This window comes from Chaetodon trifascialis, chromosome 18 (assembly GCF_039877785.1).
Source record: "Chaetodon trifascialis isolate fChaTrf1 chromosome 18, fChaTrf1.hap1, whole genome shotgun sequence".
Taxonomy (NCBI): Eukaryota; Metazoa; Chordata; class Actinopteri; order Chaetodontiformes; family Chaetodontidae; genus Chaetodon; species Chaetodon trifascialis.
In genome coordinates, this window is record NC_092073.1 from 2064245 (window position 1) to 2080820 (window position 16576).

Consider the following 16576-nt stretch of genomic DNA (forward strand, 5'->3'; position numbering starts at 1 on the left):
CTTTTCATCACTGTAGTTCTCGACGGTAGCTGGAAATTAGAGTCAGATGACGCTATCTGAAACGCCTCTTTTAGGCCCTCGTCTTCCACGATTGAAATCGGCCTGCAATCAGCAGCAACCCACTTTGCGATTGAGTTTGTCAGTTTTTCTGTCGTGGCTTTGCTCATTCGTTTTCCTAACTCAGCAAGTGTGGGTTGGCGGAGTGAGCTCACGGTAGCACTAGCGGCACTAGCAGCAACTACATGTTTAGCGTTTAAATGATAATTCAGGCTGGAGCTGCTACGGTGATAGGAAAATTCTTTTTTACACAAGGTACAAATCACTGCGTCCTTGTTAATAGTCCCGTCTTTGTTCTTTTTATAAATAAACTTGCCGTTCAAAGGTCCAAGTAGGCTTGCCTCGCTCTCCGGTGTCGCATCCACGTCTGTTGTCACCCTGCTTTTGACTAGTGGCGCAGGTAGGATGCGACCTGCCGCTGCAGCCTACGGGTCACTCAAAGGGCCAAATTTAAAATGCTTGCACATTGACTTGCCACTCATGATTAATTGCGTTAATTTTTATCGCGCGTTTATTTGCAGCGTAATTAATTAATCTAATTAATGCGTTAAACTGACAGCCCTAATGTTTTTATAGTATTGTTGAAGTTTTATTCATCCACCACATGATTAGATACTCTTTTTGATAACAAATTGTGCTGAAATCAACAGATTTATCAAATCAAACAGATTTCAGAAAAATGTTAACAGAAAACATAGAACAATTTGGAAGAAAATAAAATAGAATCTGGAAAAAACTCAATTGGATTTCTTACGGCTCTGTGTGAGAGAAGCACCAGCATGTTGAAATGTATGTGCTTGTTCATGCAGCTTTACTACTGTCTTCAGTTAGGTATTCTTTACAGTAGAGTTGAGTGAAAAGCTACTTACAAGCTACAAGTCAGATAAAGTCAGTTGCTACCCTGATTGCAAAAAAGTTGGTACGCTGTTTAAAACAAGGTACAGAATGTGTGGGATTTTTGTAAATATGTGCTTATTCTGAATTTGATGCCAGCAACACGTTTCAAACAGGTTCAGACAAGTCAGAAAACACCTGTTTGGAACACAATTATACAGGCTTATTGATAACAGGTGATAGTATCATGATTGGGTATGAAAGTGACATCCTCAAAAAAGCTCAGTCGTTCACAAGCAAGGATGGAGCGAGTGTCACCAATATGTGTACATGTGATTCTATAAAGGATATTACTACATGGAGGAACATCAGGAACACTACATAAAACAGGTAAACAGTTTGTTCCATTCTGTTTTTATTTACATTTTACACAGTGTCCCAACTACAGCTAATAGAGTAACAAACATAACCGTGTATGTATTGTAGGTACCATGGGAACTGCACAGATGAATTTGTTCATTGTTTGACTGAAATTTAAGCCATTTTCCCTCCAGTATTGAAGTGAGTCAAATGAGTGATTGGGGAAATTTTACTTTCGCTTTATTTTACTGTGACGTCATTTACAAACCACAAAAGTGTAGTTAAGATAGAGTAGTAAGGTCCATCTATTAGGCCTAGTGCTTCAGAACACCACAGCAATAGAGAAAGTCTGGATGAGGGAAGTGAGATATAGTCTTCCCTTTCAGTTACATTACCCAAATAGTACCAGTGGTTACAGGATCAGTGCAAATGTTTGGAATGTATAAAAGTGAAGAGCAGTATTTAAAAAAATGGAACTGAGTTTCTGCAGGTAGATGAATAAAAATAAGTTGTAGTTCTGTGTTTGACACAGCAGGGGGCGTGATTTGTCTTTGTCTTGTTGATATTTCCACATTCTGCCCTGTGTGGCACTTGATTCAAATCCTCTCATTGTCCCGGTGTGCAACATATTCAGGCATTATTCAGGAACAGCAGTTCAAATAGCAGACATGCCTGATTGTAGTTCCTGTCTGGCTTTTTCTCACTGTCTGTGCTCTCTGATTTGTTTTCATGAAACATGTGTGACTGTGTATTCAGTGGCCTACATATTGTGAAGCTTGTAAATATAATAACAGCATTGTGTGATTCATTTTTCCGTGATACTACTGGCTGTTAATGGGGCACAGCTTTGCAGAGCCCAGCTGAATGAGGAAAATGTAAACTACAGTAGAGAAATGGTAGTATGGTGGCACGTGGTAACACTGTCGCCTCACAGCTAGAAGGTCCTGGTTCGAATCCCGCTGTGGGCACTGGGGACGTGTCCTCCACCATGCTTTCAGTGCCTGCTGCTTGAGGAAAAGGGTCTTTCCGTGTGGAGTTTGCATGTTCTCCACGTGCCCATGCTCACCTGGGGTATCCTCCATAAAAATACCCCCACCAAAAACATGCAAGATCACCACCTGACCAATGATGACGAAAAAGGAACTGGGTCCCCGGGCACCGGTCGGCTGCCAGCCCAATTGCTCCTGGTCTGCCACGGAGGAATGACTATCAGGATGGGTCAAAAGCAGAGAAGAATTTCACTAAGCATGGCATGAGTGTGCATGTAATGTGGTGTGACAAATAAGGGGATGTCTTTCTTTCTTTCTTTCTTTCTTTCTTTCTTTCTTTCTTTCTTTCTTTCTTTCTTTCTAAAATTCTAAAATTCTAAAATTCTAAAATTCTAAGATTTGAAATCATTCAGTATTGGTAGCTGGTGGCAGAGGTCAGGTGGGAGTTTTACCCATGTAAAAGGGTTTCTCTTCATTCCTTTGAAAAAAAAATGGAGTAAAATAAGTCTTTACTAACTATGAGAACCTTTGAGAGGATTTTGCTGTAATGAACCACATAGATTAGTTGCATAATGGTAGTATCGAGCATCACAAGCTCCACTGGCCCTTTTTTTCATGCAAAGCCCTTGGTTACTGAACAGTGAAGTCATTGTTTTCTCTCTGATGCATGTGTGAGGACCATGCTTGAGTTTTTGTGCATTTTACACCTACATGTATTACAACTAATAAATGATTAATAATTTAAATAATCTAACAATAATAATATGTTGTGCTAATAATCATTGCTTGGATTATGTTCAGAGTCAAGGTTTGTTTGAGTGAGTTATGTACCTCTCTGGAGTCACAGGGAGGTGGTAGGAGTGGATGTGGCATGCACAAAGTGCATGACTGTGATGTGAAGATAAGATTTTATTATTCCGCAGGGAGATAACCCAGATGTTATAGCAGCACAAAAAAAAACAAAGAAAAAAAAAACAAACTAAAGCAGAGTACATACATGAAATGCTAAATATACATATTACTAAATTTTATTACTAAATTTCCCCAGTGTGGGATCAGTTAGGGCTGAGCGATATGGCTGAAAACTCTATTGCGATATAAGTGTTTTATATTGGTCGATATCGATAATTCTTGATATTTTTTATGACCTATTTAAAATAAGGACCAGGAGAAAAATACATTAAATTTAAACATTTTTATTTTAAATTTAACCTTCCTCTGATTATAATCCCCTCAGCTATCAAGGCAGAAAGGAAAGGAAATGTCAACACAACCATGGAAAACACTCAAATAATAAATGTAAAAAATAGTGTAAAAATGTAAACAGAGAGAAACCTGAGAACTTTTTTTCTGCAGGTTTAGTGCAGGAAGTTCCCAAGCTGATTCACCCTCTGGTGAATAAAATGTTTTCAGATATGTGCAATGTTTTGGAAACATAGCAGAAATTGAGGTAGACTGGACATCTGTAACATACAAACAAACAAACATGATAGACAGTACAGTAAGATTGACTGAACTATAAAACCAGCCTAGACATATGAACAACTTTAGTCACTCTTCTTACTCTAAACATACATGAACTATTCAATTATATTTTTATTAGGGCTGTCAGTTTAACGCGTTAATTAGATTAATTTATTACGCTGCAAATTAACGCGCTATAAAAATTAACGCAATTAATCATGAGTGGCAAGTCAATGCGCAAGCATTTTAAATTTGTCCCTTTGAGTGACCCGTAGGCTGCAGTGGCAGGTCGCATCCTACCTGCGCCACTAGTCAAAATCATGGTGACAACAGACGTGGATGCGACACCGGAGAGCGAGGCAAGCCTACTTGGACCTTTGAACGGCAAGTTTATTTATAAAAAGAACAAAGACGGGACTATTAACAAGGACGCAGTGATTTGTACCTTGTGTAAAAAAGAATTTTCCTATCACCGTAGCAGCTCCAGCCTGAATTATCATTTAAACGCTAAACATGTAGTTGCTGCTAGTGCCGCTAGTGCTACCGTGAGCTCACTCCGCCAACCCACACTTGCTGAGTTAGGAAAACGAATGAGCAAAGCCACGACAGAAAAACTGACAAACTCAATCGCAAAGCGGGTTGCTGCTGATTGCAGGCCGATTTCAATCGTGGAAGACGAGGGCCTAAAAGAGGCGTTTCAGATAGCGTCATCTGACTCTAATTTCCAGCTACCGTCGAGAACTACAGTGATGAAAAGAATTCACCAGCTGTAATGTGAATGTCAGTGAATTGTAATGTCCTAGAATTCAAATTCTTTATTTGGGGACCTTTAGCAGATATGAGATTAAAATGCGATTAATTAGATTAATTAATTACAAATCCTGTAATTAATTAGATTAATTTTTTTAATCGCCTGACAGCACTAATTTTTATTGCAAGTGTGTTTAAGAAAAAAAAGTACGTGTAAGAGATGTTTATAACCTGGCTTCTCCACAGTGCTCAGCGGAAGCATGTCTTTAGTTATATGATATGCCGCTGCCTCCGTTATGTCTTCGTGCCTTTTAGATGATTTGTCATCAGGCACTGAAGCAGATACCTCTGCATGGTGGTCTGCTGCTTGTGTGGTGGTGCTGCGGTTGGTGGACGTTTGCGAATACGGCTGCGCTCCAAAGAGTGAGCGTGGCTAAGGTGGTTAAACAAGTTTGTGGTGTTACGGATCTTGGTGGGGACGAAAGTCTTGCATAAGTTACAGACCACATTGGTCTGACTACGGTCCGACTTATAAAATCCAAAAAACTGCCATACTGTCGAGCTGACTTTCCCTGTTTTATCGACAATTTATTCGCTCGCTGCAGCGCTTTCTATTTCTCATCTTGAATATCGCTATTATTTTATCACCCAGCCCTAGGATCAATAAAGTCCTATCTTATCAATCTTAAAGAACTATACATTGTGGTATAGTCCAATAAAATATAATGACATTACATTAACAAATCCAACAGAAGGTGTATTTGTATTGTTGTAGTTGTAGAGTGCTTTAGACTATATACCAATACTAGATAGTTTAAAGGTATTGATCAAAGTGGTTGTCCAGAAAGACCTCATTCTCCTCGCTGCCAGCACTTCCACACACTAAAAACAAGCACAAAATTATAACCTTGCCATTGCTGGCAAAAGTGTGTTACAAATTCATTCGATACTTCATAGGGATGTCCTAGTCAAGTTTTTTGGTGCCAATCTCGTCATTTGATATTGGCCAATACAATACGCATACAGTATTGATTCATTTTGTTATTGAAACATTAAAATAGTGCTGGGTGGGTGATATGATATCAGGGTATTTTTCAAAACTGTAACGGTTTCACAGTATATGACGGTATTTTTTTTTTCTCTTTCATTTGGAAGACAGTAGAAAATTTAAATTTGTTATCTCCTCCTAAAAAAACCAAAAACATTATTAATCGTGAAAAACACCTTTAAATCATAGGATAGTAGCCAAATTCATCTAGGAATTACTAAAGTAATAGTTGATAAGTAACTGTGCAAAAGTACATGCTAAAAAAATGAACACACTGAACACAGGTATGTCCATGCGCTCATTTGGGCGCATCTGGGCAGAGTACCGTTATCTCATCCAAGCATACGGAGAACCTCCACTGTTGAAAACACTTTTTCAGTCTTTTTTCTGCTTGCCATTGTTCTTATCTCTCATAAGAGGACAACATGCAAAGAAAATGGTAAAATAACACCTTGGGCTGGTCAGCAGAGTCCTCTGTGTGCGCTCTGCCCATTCATGTGTAAATGAGACGGACAGGTGAAACTGTGCAGTTATACCCGTTAATAGCTCAGCAACCCATTAGTCAATTTTGATTATCGACACCTCTATCGACCAGTCAGAGTCAAGAGAATCACGGGGCAGCACCCAAATTCACCATAGTAACACCATTGACGATCCATAAGGAACTAACCTTGAGATAGTTTATCGCATGAAGAGCGCCCCCTCCACTCTAGAAACCCCCTCCTCTTTATGTAAACAACCAGGACCTTCGCGATTGATCTCAAACTAACACAGAGTCATAGGAGCAGACAGCGTTTCTTTCAGCTGAAATATAACTTTTGATCACAAAGCAGCAATGGTAAGACATTCTGATTTAGCAAAGTTTTTTTTCTGCTCCTCTTTGGCCGCCAGTTTGCCGAGGTTCCATCGCATAGTGAGGAGGCAGACATCTTCGCGATCAGCAGACTCTCTGCTTTCATATGATATCAGTTTGTGTAAAGTGGTGAAATGAGCAGAAGCTCTAAAGTGGACATATAATGTGCATATAATTTCTGGCTGTATGAATTATGTTTCGTTTGGGTGGCAATGCTTGGTAGAGGCTTTTAGCTGAGTTTTTCCTTGTCAATCTGATATACTACGAATTTGGATTGGTGCTTCCTAGTGTGAGCATTGATCATCTTAACTGTCTGCACCTCATGCTACCCCCTGTACAGGAGGTGATCTTTCTGCGTAATTTCTGCTCGGTATTTCATACCTGGGATCCAAGGTGTTGAGCATCTGCCCAAAACCTTCTTTTACAACAGTGTTAAGCGGAACCATGCCTTTGGCTATGTGGATAGTGATAGAGTTTGTAATCTCGATCCAACGTTTGCTTATTCTGTCGTAGGGAGTTCCTCCAGCAAACGTCTTGAAGTGACATTTTTCTTTTGCTTTTCCCGTGCCACCTGCTGATGTGGAGGGCGCTGATCTTAACTTCATACATTTTTGATATTCCAAGACATGCTTGCGGCTAAGGTGGTGGAGCAAATCGCTCGTGTTGCCACCTCCAGTGACAACTTTAGCCCGACAACACTTGCTCTCTTTTTTTAAACTAAAAAAACAACAGACATGGCTCCTGTTTTTGGCACAAGTTCTTCTGTATCATCATGTTCTACTAGTTCTATAGCTTCGATTTCGGAACTTTCAACATCTATCCCAACCATCTGCACCGTAACGTAACACCAGAGCACTACAATTTACCCTTACATGCCTCCCACAATGCGTGTTTAGAAGCGTAACATTGAAAAGTGTCCCGTCTAAAACAGTGTCGCACGGCGCAGCTTTCCGACCATTGTGTAATCAAATAGACCGGTATGGCGATATATTAAAAATTCAGATCATAACAAAAATATACACTGGTATACCGCCCAGCACTGCATTAAAATAACAGCTATAGTTGAGTAAATCTGACACACCTTATATTTCATGAGCTAGTACATGATCAGCTAGAAAGAAGATGTTGGATTAAAGACCGCTCATTTGGGGTTGTGGGAACTACTGACTGTATAGTAGTGCAACACTTTGTGAATTTCCCTTGGGGATGAATAAAGTATCTATCTATCTCGCTGCTCACCAGGTGACAGAGGTGGTTCAGTATGATCCTCTCCATCATCTTCATCAGGTGGGAAGTTAAGAGTGTAGAGAAGTGTCGTTCAATAAAGCTTTCAGTTCTGGGGACACCCAAGGTTTGCTGTGGGGACACCGTACCTTCCTGGTAGGCATAGTGTTTTCCACACAGAAGTTGATGTAGTTCGTAATGCAAGTCATTAAACTGTCGGTGTCCTCCCCATGTGGACTACAGAACACTTCCAATCAGTCCCTGCTTTGACTTCCCCATACCTGACGGTTGGTGGTTGTTTTTTCACCATAGGTATACATGCAGGAAGCAGATAAACCAGATAACGGCCAGTCAGGGGAGGGGTGAGGAACTGTAGGCATCCTTTGTATTTGCATAAAGTAGGTCCAGTGTTCTATTGTCTCTGGTGTGGTGCTCTGGTGAGTAGTTGTGATGGCGGCGCATGCAGACGCAGCGGCTCCTCTCTGTCCTGATAATGTGGTGTCTACATGTATCTCCTCTCCAGTGTGTTCAAGTGATTTTATGTTTTCGTTGCACTTGTCTGTCCCAATGCGCACATACAGTCGTAGGACTTTTTTGACATCGGCAACACAGCAATCTGCAAATTAAACCCAGCAAACGCTAAGGAGTTACTCGACCTTGGCCTACTTCAGCGGCCCGTTTCAACACCGACCCCCACTACTGCAGCACACTTGCAGAGGAAGCGCAGCAGGCGGTGCGAGAGGAAGCAGAAGTGGGGAAAGCGCAGGGGTCTCCGGGCCAGGCTAGCGGGGAATCCACACAAGCCAGCTATACCATCTATCGTACTTGCCAATGTACGCTCCTTGGACAACAAACTGGACTATATACACCTTCTGAGATCGACCCAGCAGACCATGAGAGAGTGCTGTGTTTTGGCTCAATAACAGCATACCGGACTCTGTCATCCAGCTGGACCGGCTAACATGCTACCGAGCAGACAGAGCCCTCATTGAAGGAGGTAAGACCCGCAGCAGCGGGGTCTGTGTTTACATCAGGGATGCTTGGTGTCAAGATGCTGTGGTGATTTGTAGACGCTGTTCACCCCTCGTGGAGTTTATGATCATCAAGTGTTGGCCTTTCTATCTACCGAGGGAGTCTTCTGCCATCCTACTAATTGGAGTCTACATCCCTCCCTTAATGATAGAGACAAGGCACTGAGTGAACTGTACAGTGCCATCAGTGACCAGCAGACAGCCCATCCAGAGGGACTTTCGTTGTGGCTGGAGATTTCAACCATGCAAATCTCAAAACAGCGTTTCCTCAGTTGTACCAACACATTGACTTTCCAACACAGCACACTGGACCTGGTTTACACAACACAACACTAAGTGGAGCATACAAGGCCTTATCCCTCCCCCATGCCGGTGCCAGCATACAGGCCGAAGGTCAAAGTCACCAGACCGGTCCAGAAGCAGGCACTGGTGTGGTCAGAGGGTGCCTCCTCAGCACTTCAGGACTGCTTTAACACCACAGACTGGGACATTTTTAAGCAGGCAGCCACCTACAACCATCGGATCAACATCCAGGAGTATTCAGACACTGTTACTGCCGACATCAGCAAATGCATTGATGATGCCACGGACATCCAATATCCCAATTGATTACCCCTATCAAAACAGCAACGCATGGAGAACGTCATGACGCAATGCGTGTCATTTCAGCTTCTTCTTCCTGTATCCAAAACAACAGCAGCACAGCGGATAATGAACAGCCCAGGGCGGGTAGCAGTCGCCTTCATTTGTGCTTTGGTGTTAGTACTTACCCACCACCAGTACATCAGACACTATTCTGTCTTTCTTCATTAATGGAAGGCGTGAAGGTGAAGAAATAGGAAATGGGGCCAGAGCTGTGCCATCCATATCCATGCTGCCTGCACTCAAAAGACCAAGAGTCCTTGCGAATAGAACATGCGCAGAACACAAGTTAATGTTCCGTTCAATGGGGATATTCCGATAGGCGTGTACGTGACCAAATGTTAGGGTTAGAAAAGGAGTGACCCAGGAGTCATATTCGGGTTTTTAAAAACCGGAATATGCTCATAAGGGTTATTGGTGTTTACATGGCCGTGCACAACCAGGTTATTGCTGATATTCCGGTTATGAAAGGGTTACTTGACTGCATGTAAATGTAGTAACTGATGAGTCAAACTACAGGGACGAGGTGAGCCAACTGGCCACATGATGCAGAGACAACGATCTCTCTCTCAATGTGGAGAAGACAAAGGAGATTGTTGCCGACTTCCGGAGAGCCTCCACCCAGCACCCCCCACTGACCATCAACGATGCTCCTGTGGAGAGAGTGAGCAGCACCAATTTCTTAGGCGTGCACCCCACTGAGGACCTCTCCTGGAGCAGCAACACCTCTTCACTGGCCAGGAAAGCTCAGCAGCGCCTCTACTTCCTCCGCAGACTGAAAAGAACCAGAGCACCAGTCCCCATCATGCACACCTTCTACCATGGAACCACCGAGAGCATCCTGACCAGCTGCATCACTGTGTGGTACGGCGGCTGCACTGTATGTGTGTACTGTACTGTGTACTGTGTGTGAGTGTTGTTTAGGCGTGGATCTAATGCAACAGACGTCACTTACAGAAAAGAGAGAGAAGAGAAAAGTGTCATCTGCCTCTTGTTATCAAAACTGGCTTTCACCAGCCATGTTATGTTACAATGCTGGACGGTACAAGGACATTCATTTACACAAGTGCAATAAAAGATCACAGGATGAGAACACATAACATCACTTGAAAGGACCAAATCGTTGCAATATGGCCAAACTCTAACAGCTCTATGTCTATGTCTTCAGTACTCCATCTACAGTCTGGTTAGCGCTGTTAGCTCTTCCATCTTTTTAGGGAGAGATCTGACATTCCCCTTAATGAGAGACAGTATGGATGGTTTATACTGTTTTTTTTTCGTCCCGGTACTTCACCCCAGCTCTGCATCTTCTTTTCTATATTTCCGTGGTGTTCTCCTGTCTTTCTGTGCACAGCACTAACAGCTGTTACCGAGTAAACAATAGAGTTGTGGGTGAATGGATCTCCCACTGTTGGTTTAAATAGTTCAGAAAAAAGTAAAAAGCAAATCACTAGTCTCATCAGTTGCACATCCATAAGTTGTCAGTTGTCAGTTGTCCAACACACAAAATGCACAAAAAACACTACAACAAAGAAAGACAGTTGGAGCTGCTGTAACAAGCTGCTGTGTGGCACCTTTTTTTTTTTCACTGTTCAAAGTGATGGTCAGTGATCCAAATCAGTCATGGCCCTGATCTTTGGGATCAGCTCGGAACATATTTGATACTGTAAGATCTGGTCCAACAGAGCCTTGTAATCTATTTTGCACCCAGTCTGGGATTAAATGTTAAACCATCAGAACTACTTCTATAGACAAGTTTTTTGAAGTCTTCTTCATAGATTTAAGATATCCCAGCTGGGACAGGAGCACCAGGAGAGCAGTGAGAGGAAGGTCAGTTATCACCAGTGTGGAAAAGCCGCATGTAGAGCCAGAAATTTTCAGATGTTGATTGTGGAACCAAACCAGAATGAATTGTGTTTTGAGATGAGTTAACCTGGCAATTAAGCCCTCGTTTGGTTAGAGAGAAACTTGATTTATACAGCTGTATTTTTTTCTGTTTCATAACGAAGACAGGTGTCATTCTAGACATTTTGTTATTTTATTTTGTTTATTTATTAGACTAGAAAAAGACAGCTTATGAAACATAGTGAACTTGTCTCATTTCTCCCAGCTGAAAGTACATACTATTCTTTAGCGCCTCTTGAGGTACAAAATAGTTTTAGGAGACAGGATGGGCCGCTGCTAGCTGGTTAGCACACTAACTTCAGTCTCTGCATCTCATATGTGTCTTTGACACACGGTCAGAGCTGTTACTTTTTTGCATTGTGCCAATCTTTATTTATTTTTTTTTTTTTATGTTTTAAATTAAAATTTTGGCCATATCTTGCACCTTTAAATTCTCAGTATTATGTAACTCCTGTGGCAGGACTTTCTCCTCCCTCGCTCTCTCCCTCCTTCCTTCTCTCTCTGTGATCAGGGCTAAGTCTGTTTAAAATAGTAACAGGTTGTGAAGCTGGAGCTTGTACAGACCCAGAGCCCTGGTACAAGAGCAGGGCAGAAGAAATTGCTGGGGAGGGGAGAGCAGGGTGAAGACCGCTGCATGTCTGTCTCTCTCTGACTGAATACTTCAAGAATGCTAAGTGTTATGTATTTCCTCCGCACTATCTTCCAGGTAGGCTTTGCTTTCTGTCTGCTGAATAGATAGATGCAGCTCTTAGTTCTTCTTTGTGTCATTTAACTTCCCTGGCTGACAGAGGGGGGTGATTAATTCTGTGTTTCATCATCATTGTTATCACTGTGCACAGTTTCTGTCTAAGAATTCAGTCTCAGTCTTAGTGTTCAGTGTGGTGGCAGTAACAAGTTGTGACAGGTTAACTTTGTTAGAATATCATTTTTCAGACACTCTGGTGTTAGCCCTTTAAACATATGATGCTGCCTTTTCAGGTTTGCCTTTATCAGATGCAATGAAGCACCGTTGAATGATTACAATCTGATAGGTGACGCTGGTTCAGGAGATTTCCAGAACCGCCCATTCCTGTCTATCCTCAGGAGTTGTTGTATGCTGGCAGCTTGTTTTACTGGTGAGAAAATATCTGAATTAAAATAGTGAGTTGAAAGAATTCTTCATCATGGTGGAGGTAGAGAGGATAGGTCCAATGAACATGAGAGTATTATCAGCTTTCCTGGGGATGGAGGAACACTTTAGCTGTTTGAGCATCTGCTACTTCCCATCTGCTACACACTGTAAAATACAGGGAAACTATATCAAACACTATAGAGTATATCAACAGTACATTTAATCAAGTACTTTTTGAAGTACAATTGTGAGGCATTTGCACTTTACTTGACTACTTGACACTTTACTATTTTAATTTTCCTCTATACTCTTCTTCATACATTTCAGAGAGAAATATTGTACTTTATGTGAAAGCAATTTATTCAATAGCTGTACTAACTGGTTACTAGAGATTACTAAGATTTAACAAATGGGAATGTGACATGGATGTACTGATCTACTCAGCCCAGTTGGACACAGCAGTTCTTAATGCTCCAGAGCTATCAAATATAAATAGAAAGTTTTGCAAATTGAAATAATATACAGCATTTACATTGTACTGTGTAGATTGTACAGTGTAGGGTTGTACTGAATAGTTTGAAGCTTCATTCATAATGTTAACATTCAAATCCTAAATCAACACTCAAACGGGCAGCTTTTTTAATTATGTTTTTTGTACATTTCAATTCTTTCTGTTTGTTTAAACCCTGTATATCAGCACAGTTGAAGAAAAAGATTAGACTAAACTAATGTTTACTTATTCTATTTGTAGAATTAGATTTCAGTGGTGGCTGTATAGGATTGTTTCCAACTTGTGCAATTAATCCAATTTCAGCTAGAAATCCCACTTCTCCTTTTGTTTACTTTTTTGCTCTCATCGAGAGCAGCCTCTGCAGTCTCTCCCTGTCTGTGATGATCTCCAGAAGCTGCTGAAACTTCTGGTGTAATTCCTCCAAATCAATTTTTGAGGATTTCTTTCTTTTTTTTAGTGATGACACATTCTAAGCTTCATTCAAAAACCTCAATAGAAGCTTCAGATGTATAAAAAAAATAAATAAATAAATCACATTTAATACAGCTCTAGTACAGTGTCAAGCTAATGCTGGCATGGTTGTGATGGGGAAGGTACACTGATATTGATGTTGTGGCATTGTACTTCAGTAAAGACATTTTGGGATGATGTATTTGAAAACCTTTAATGCATTCATCAAGTAAGCAACACTGTGTTTGTTTACTTGGGTTAAAAATGGACACTATACGTTCTAAAATTTTATGCCAGTGATCACATTGGCTGGCCTGTTAGCCTAGTGGATAGTACTGCTGAACTGGAAACGATGAAAACCCAACTGTTTTAAGGCAGATTATGAAATTTGCACAATGTGGACCCTGTTCCATGTGGACTGTCTTGGCTATATGGACACTGAAGTCTAATTTAATTTTAAGGTACTATCAAGTTGCATGATGTAGGAGCAAATTTTGTTGAGATTGTGACAACCCTCATGCTTATCAAGCATGCCTGCTTGATAACCCTCATCCCTAAAGTATATTGGTTTAGTTTCTGTCTTTGTCTGTTGTCAGTCAAGGTATTCTGTGTATGTTGTAGCTTGTTTGCATATGGTACAACTGAAAGGCATAGTAGTAACTAAATCCCTGAAGAACAAGCCATTTTACCCATACTGCCTGTGCTGTAACTGGGACTGAAAGTCAGGATACCTCAGCCTCTGCTGCTTTTACAATTCATTTTTTAATCTGTCTCTCATGACTCGCCCAACTTTATGGAAGTACGATAATAAATCACTCGAGTACCCAGTGTAAGCACTGTTGTATTGCATAACACTTTATCAGAATATGTTGTTTATCAGATATGTGGATGTCGACAAATGTTTCAGTGAACGCTCCGTCCAGCCTGGATGTGAAGTACCAATAATCCATAACATCCAGTTTACAACAGAAAGCCTGCATTACATTCAGCATTACAAACTCTATGTGAATGGTTGGGGGCTGATACTACAGCAGTGTGATTCAGGCCTGAGGTATGTGAGTGGAGCTCAGAGCTGGATTCCAGCAAGTGATCCACACCCTGTGCTTCTGTCCGCTGGGAGCCCAGTGGTTTATGCTGGAGCTTTCCTGGAGAGGGAGGACATAGACATACCAGCAGGATTTGTGACATCACCACTAGTTTGAGAGCAAATAATGCTCCACTATGCAACTTACACACAGTAGGGGTGATGTAAAAGTTTGAAGTCTCCAGCATATGTCCGTTTTTCAATGAAGAATGAGACATCTGGAGTTCAAGCAGTTAAACCTTTAAAAAGAACAATATTTACATATTCATATTCTGTGTTTTTCCAGTGAGGGAGAAGGAAAACATATAACAAAAGTAACTTTTTTCTGTGGAAAGACATATTAAGAAGAAAATAACAAAGGAGACCATGTCTTAAAACATGTCTGGAGGAGACATCTGAACAAACATCCCCCATCAGAGCAAATTCACCCCAAATTACTGACTCCTCTGTGGGTTTCTGTCCATTTTGAGCTGAGTATAGGCCAAAACAGAGAGAAAAGTAAAGGAAGTAAAGTTCAATATGGATCTACTCATGTACATGTACCTATATTTTGCTCTGGTAATCTTACTTAGTTTGATCCCAATGAGCACATAAGCACTTATATCACAGCTAACACCACATTTGCACAATCATCAAATTCCACTGTCCAGAAGGCAGAGATACCAACTTTCTCCTCTCTCCTCAGCAGATCTTAATGCTTGCAATATTATGAATATGTCATTTAGTACAGCAGATGTCATTTAAATTAAATTTGCTTTTTAAAGTTTTTTTTTAGATGATTGTTTATTGCTTATTGTTTAGCATAAAACATATTGTCCTGTCCAAACATATAGAGTCCAGCTATCATGGATAATGTTAAAAGACATCACTGACTGTTAGGACAGTGCAATGATATGTCAGGATGTTAAGGTGGATTTTGCTACAGGTATGTGCTCAGTGAATTCCTTAAACTAAATCTATAAAATATTTAACCTGTTCATGTATAAAAGTTCAGGAAAGCTGCTGAGAGACTAAACAGTGAAAACAGACCTCATGCTGAGTTCTCACAGTTTGGAAAATTCGGCAGTATCTCTACTTTATTGCTTACTGTGTGTCTCCTTAATTTTGTGAAGCAGACTGGTTTTGTATGAGGATGGCAGGGCTCTTTCAGGTTAACAGACAGCTCATTTGTCATTGATTTTCTTGCAGGACATGCTGCTCACACAGCAGTTAAATGTTTCCTTCATTCTCAGAGAGTATAAAGAAACCATCAGCAGCCAGGGGTTCACACCATCCCAGTTGTTAACACTGGCTGATTAAAATGTTTCAGGAGGCTCCAGCATGTCTGACAGCTTCTGGCAGACTTCAGCCTCTTTCAGACGCATCGCTTTACATTAAGCTGTTGCCAATTTGATATGCTAATGCACCCCGGTCACTTTTACATAAAAGTCATGACTACTAGGTTGGATTTGTAAGAGGGTGGCAGCCTACTCCAGCTCTTTACAGCTTCCCCCTGAGCACTGATGGCTGGATTGTGTTGAAAGCTCTAGAGAAGTCAAAAAAACATGACCCTGTAGGTGTTACGGTTTTCACCAAGGTTTCTGAACAGGGCCCAAAGATGCAGACCAGAGAGAAGGCAGGTAAAAATAACACAAATTTATTACCAACAAAAAGCGCACTCAAAAGGAGTGGAACAAACAACAATAAACGAAAGGTGCACTCAAACAGAGTGGAAATGACTAAGGGAGCTCAGTACGACGGGTCTGAGGCAAGGCACACATGGAAGTGGCAGACAGGCAACTGAAACAAAAGAAACACACCTTTAGTGGTGGAGAAAAAACACATTGGCACAATCACGGTAGCTAGAGAGAAAGTACTTACGATAAAGGATCACAAACAGGCCCGGAAGGATCTCCGGAGGAAGGAGACTGAAACAATCCGGTGACAGCTAGGAGAGAGCTGTCTCATAAAGTACTGTGCCTGATGAGCCTGATGAGCAACCGGTGTGAACAGGTAGGCGGAGCTGGCCAGGTGTAGGACACACCCAGCTGCACATGCAGGGGAAGACAGATGGACAAGAACACACAGGGAAAAGGGGAAAAGGAAACACAAGGGAGAGACACACTGCCAGATCCTAACAGTAGGTGGACATTCATTTCGAACATTTTCTTGCAGCTAGTGTGAGATATTTTTTAGCAATATTAATTACAGAGTACCAAAACAGTATTGACATATTGCAAGACCACATCATTTAAAACAAGCTTTTTACAATGCCACCATAAAA

The 16576-nt window shown here is 41.2% G+C and overlaps 1 protein-coding gene across 7 annotated transcripts in view; it reads left to right on the forward strand.

Annotated features, from left to right (window-relative positions):
• The window catches only part of arhgef4 (Rho guanine nucleotide exchange factor (GEF) 4), a 227619-nt gene that overhangs the window by 73815 nt on the left and 137228 nt on the right, over positions 1–16576 (forward strand). Inside the window, exon 1 of one of the 7 annotated variants that reach the window (XM_070986362.1) lies at positions 11641–11863. The exons of 3 other annotated variants lie outside the window; for them this stretch is intronic. Coding sequence is in view for 3 of the 4 variants with exons in the window: in XM_070986360.1 (XP_070842461.1) it covers positions 11825–11863 (39 nt within the window). In the remaining variant the exon portion in view is untranslated. Of the gene's footprint in view, positions 1–11640; positions 11864–16576 lie in introns of those variants that run through there. 3 more of the 7 variants (XM_070986360.1, XM_070986358.1, XM_070986361.1) reach the window with 3 other exon arrangements.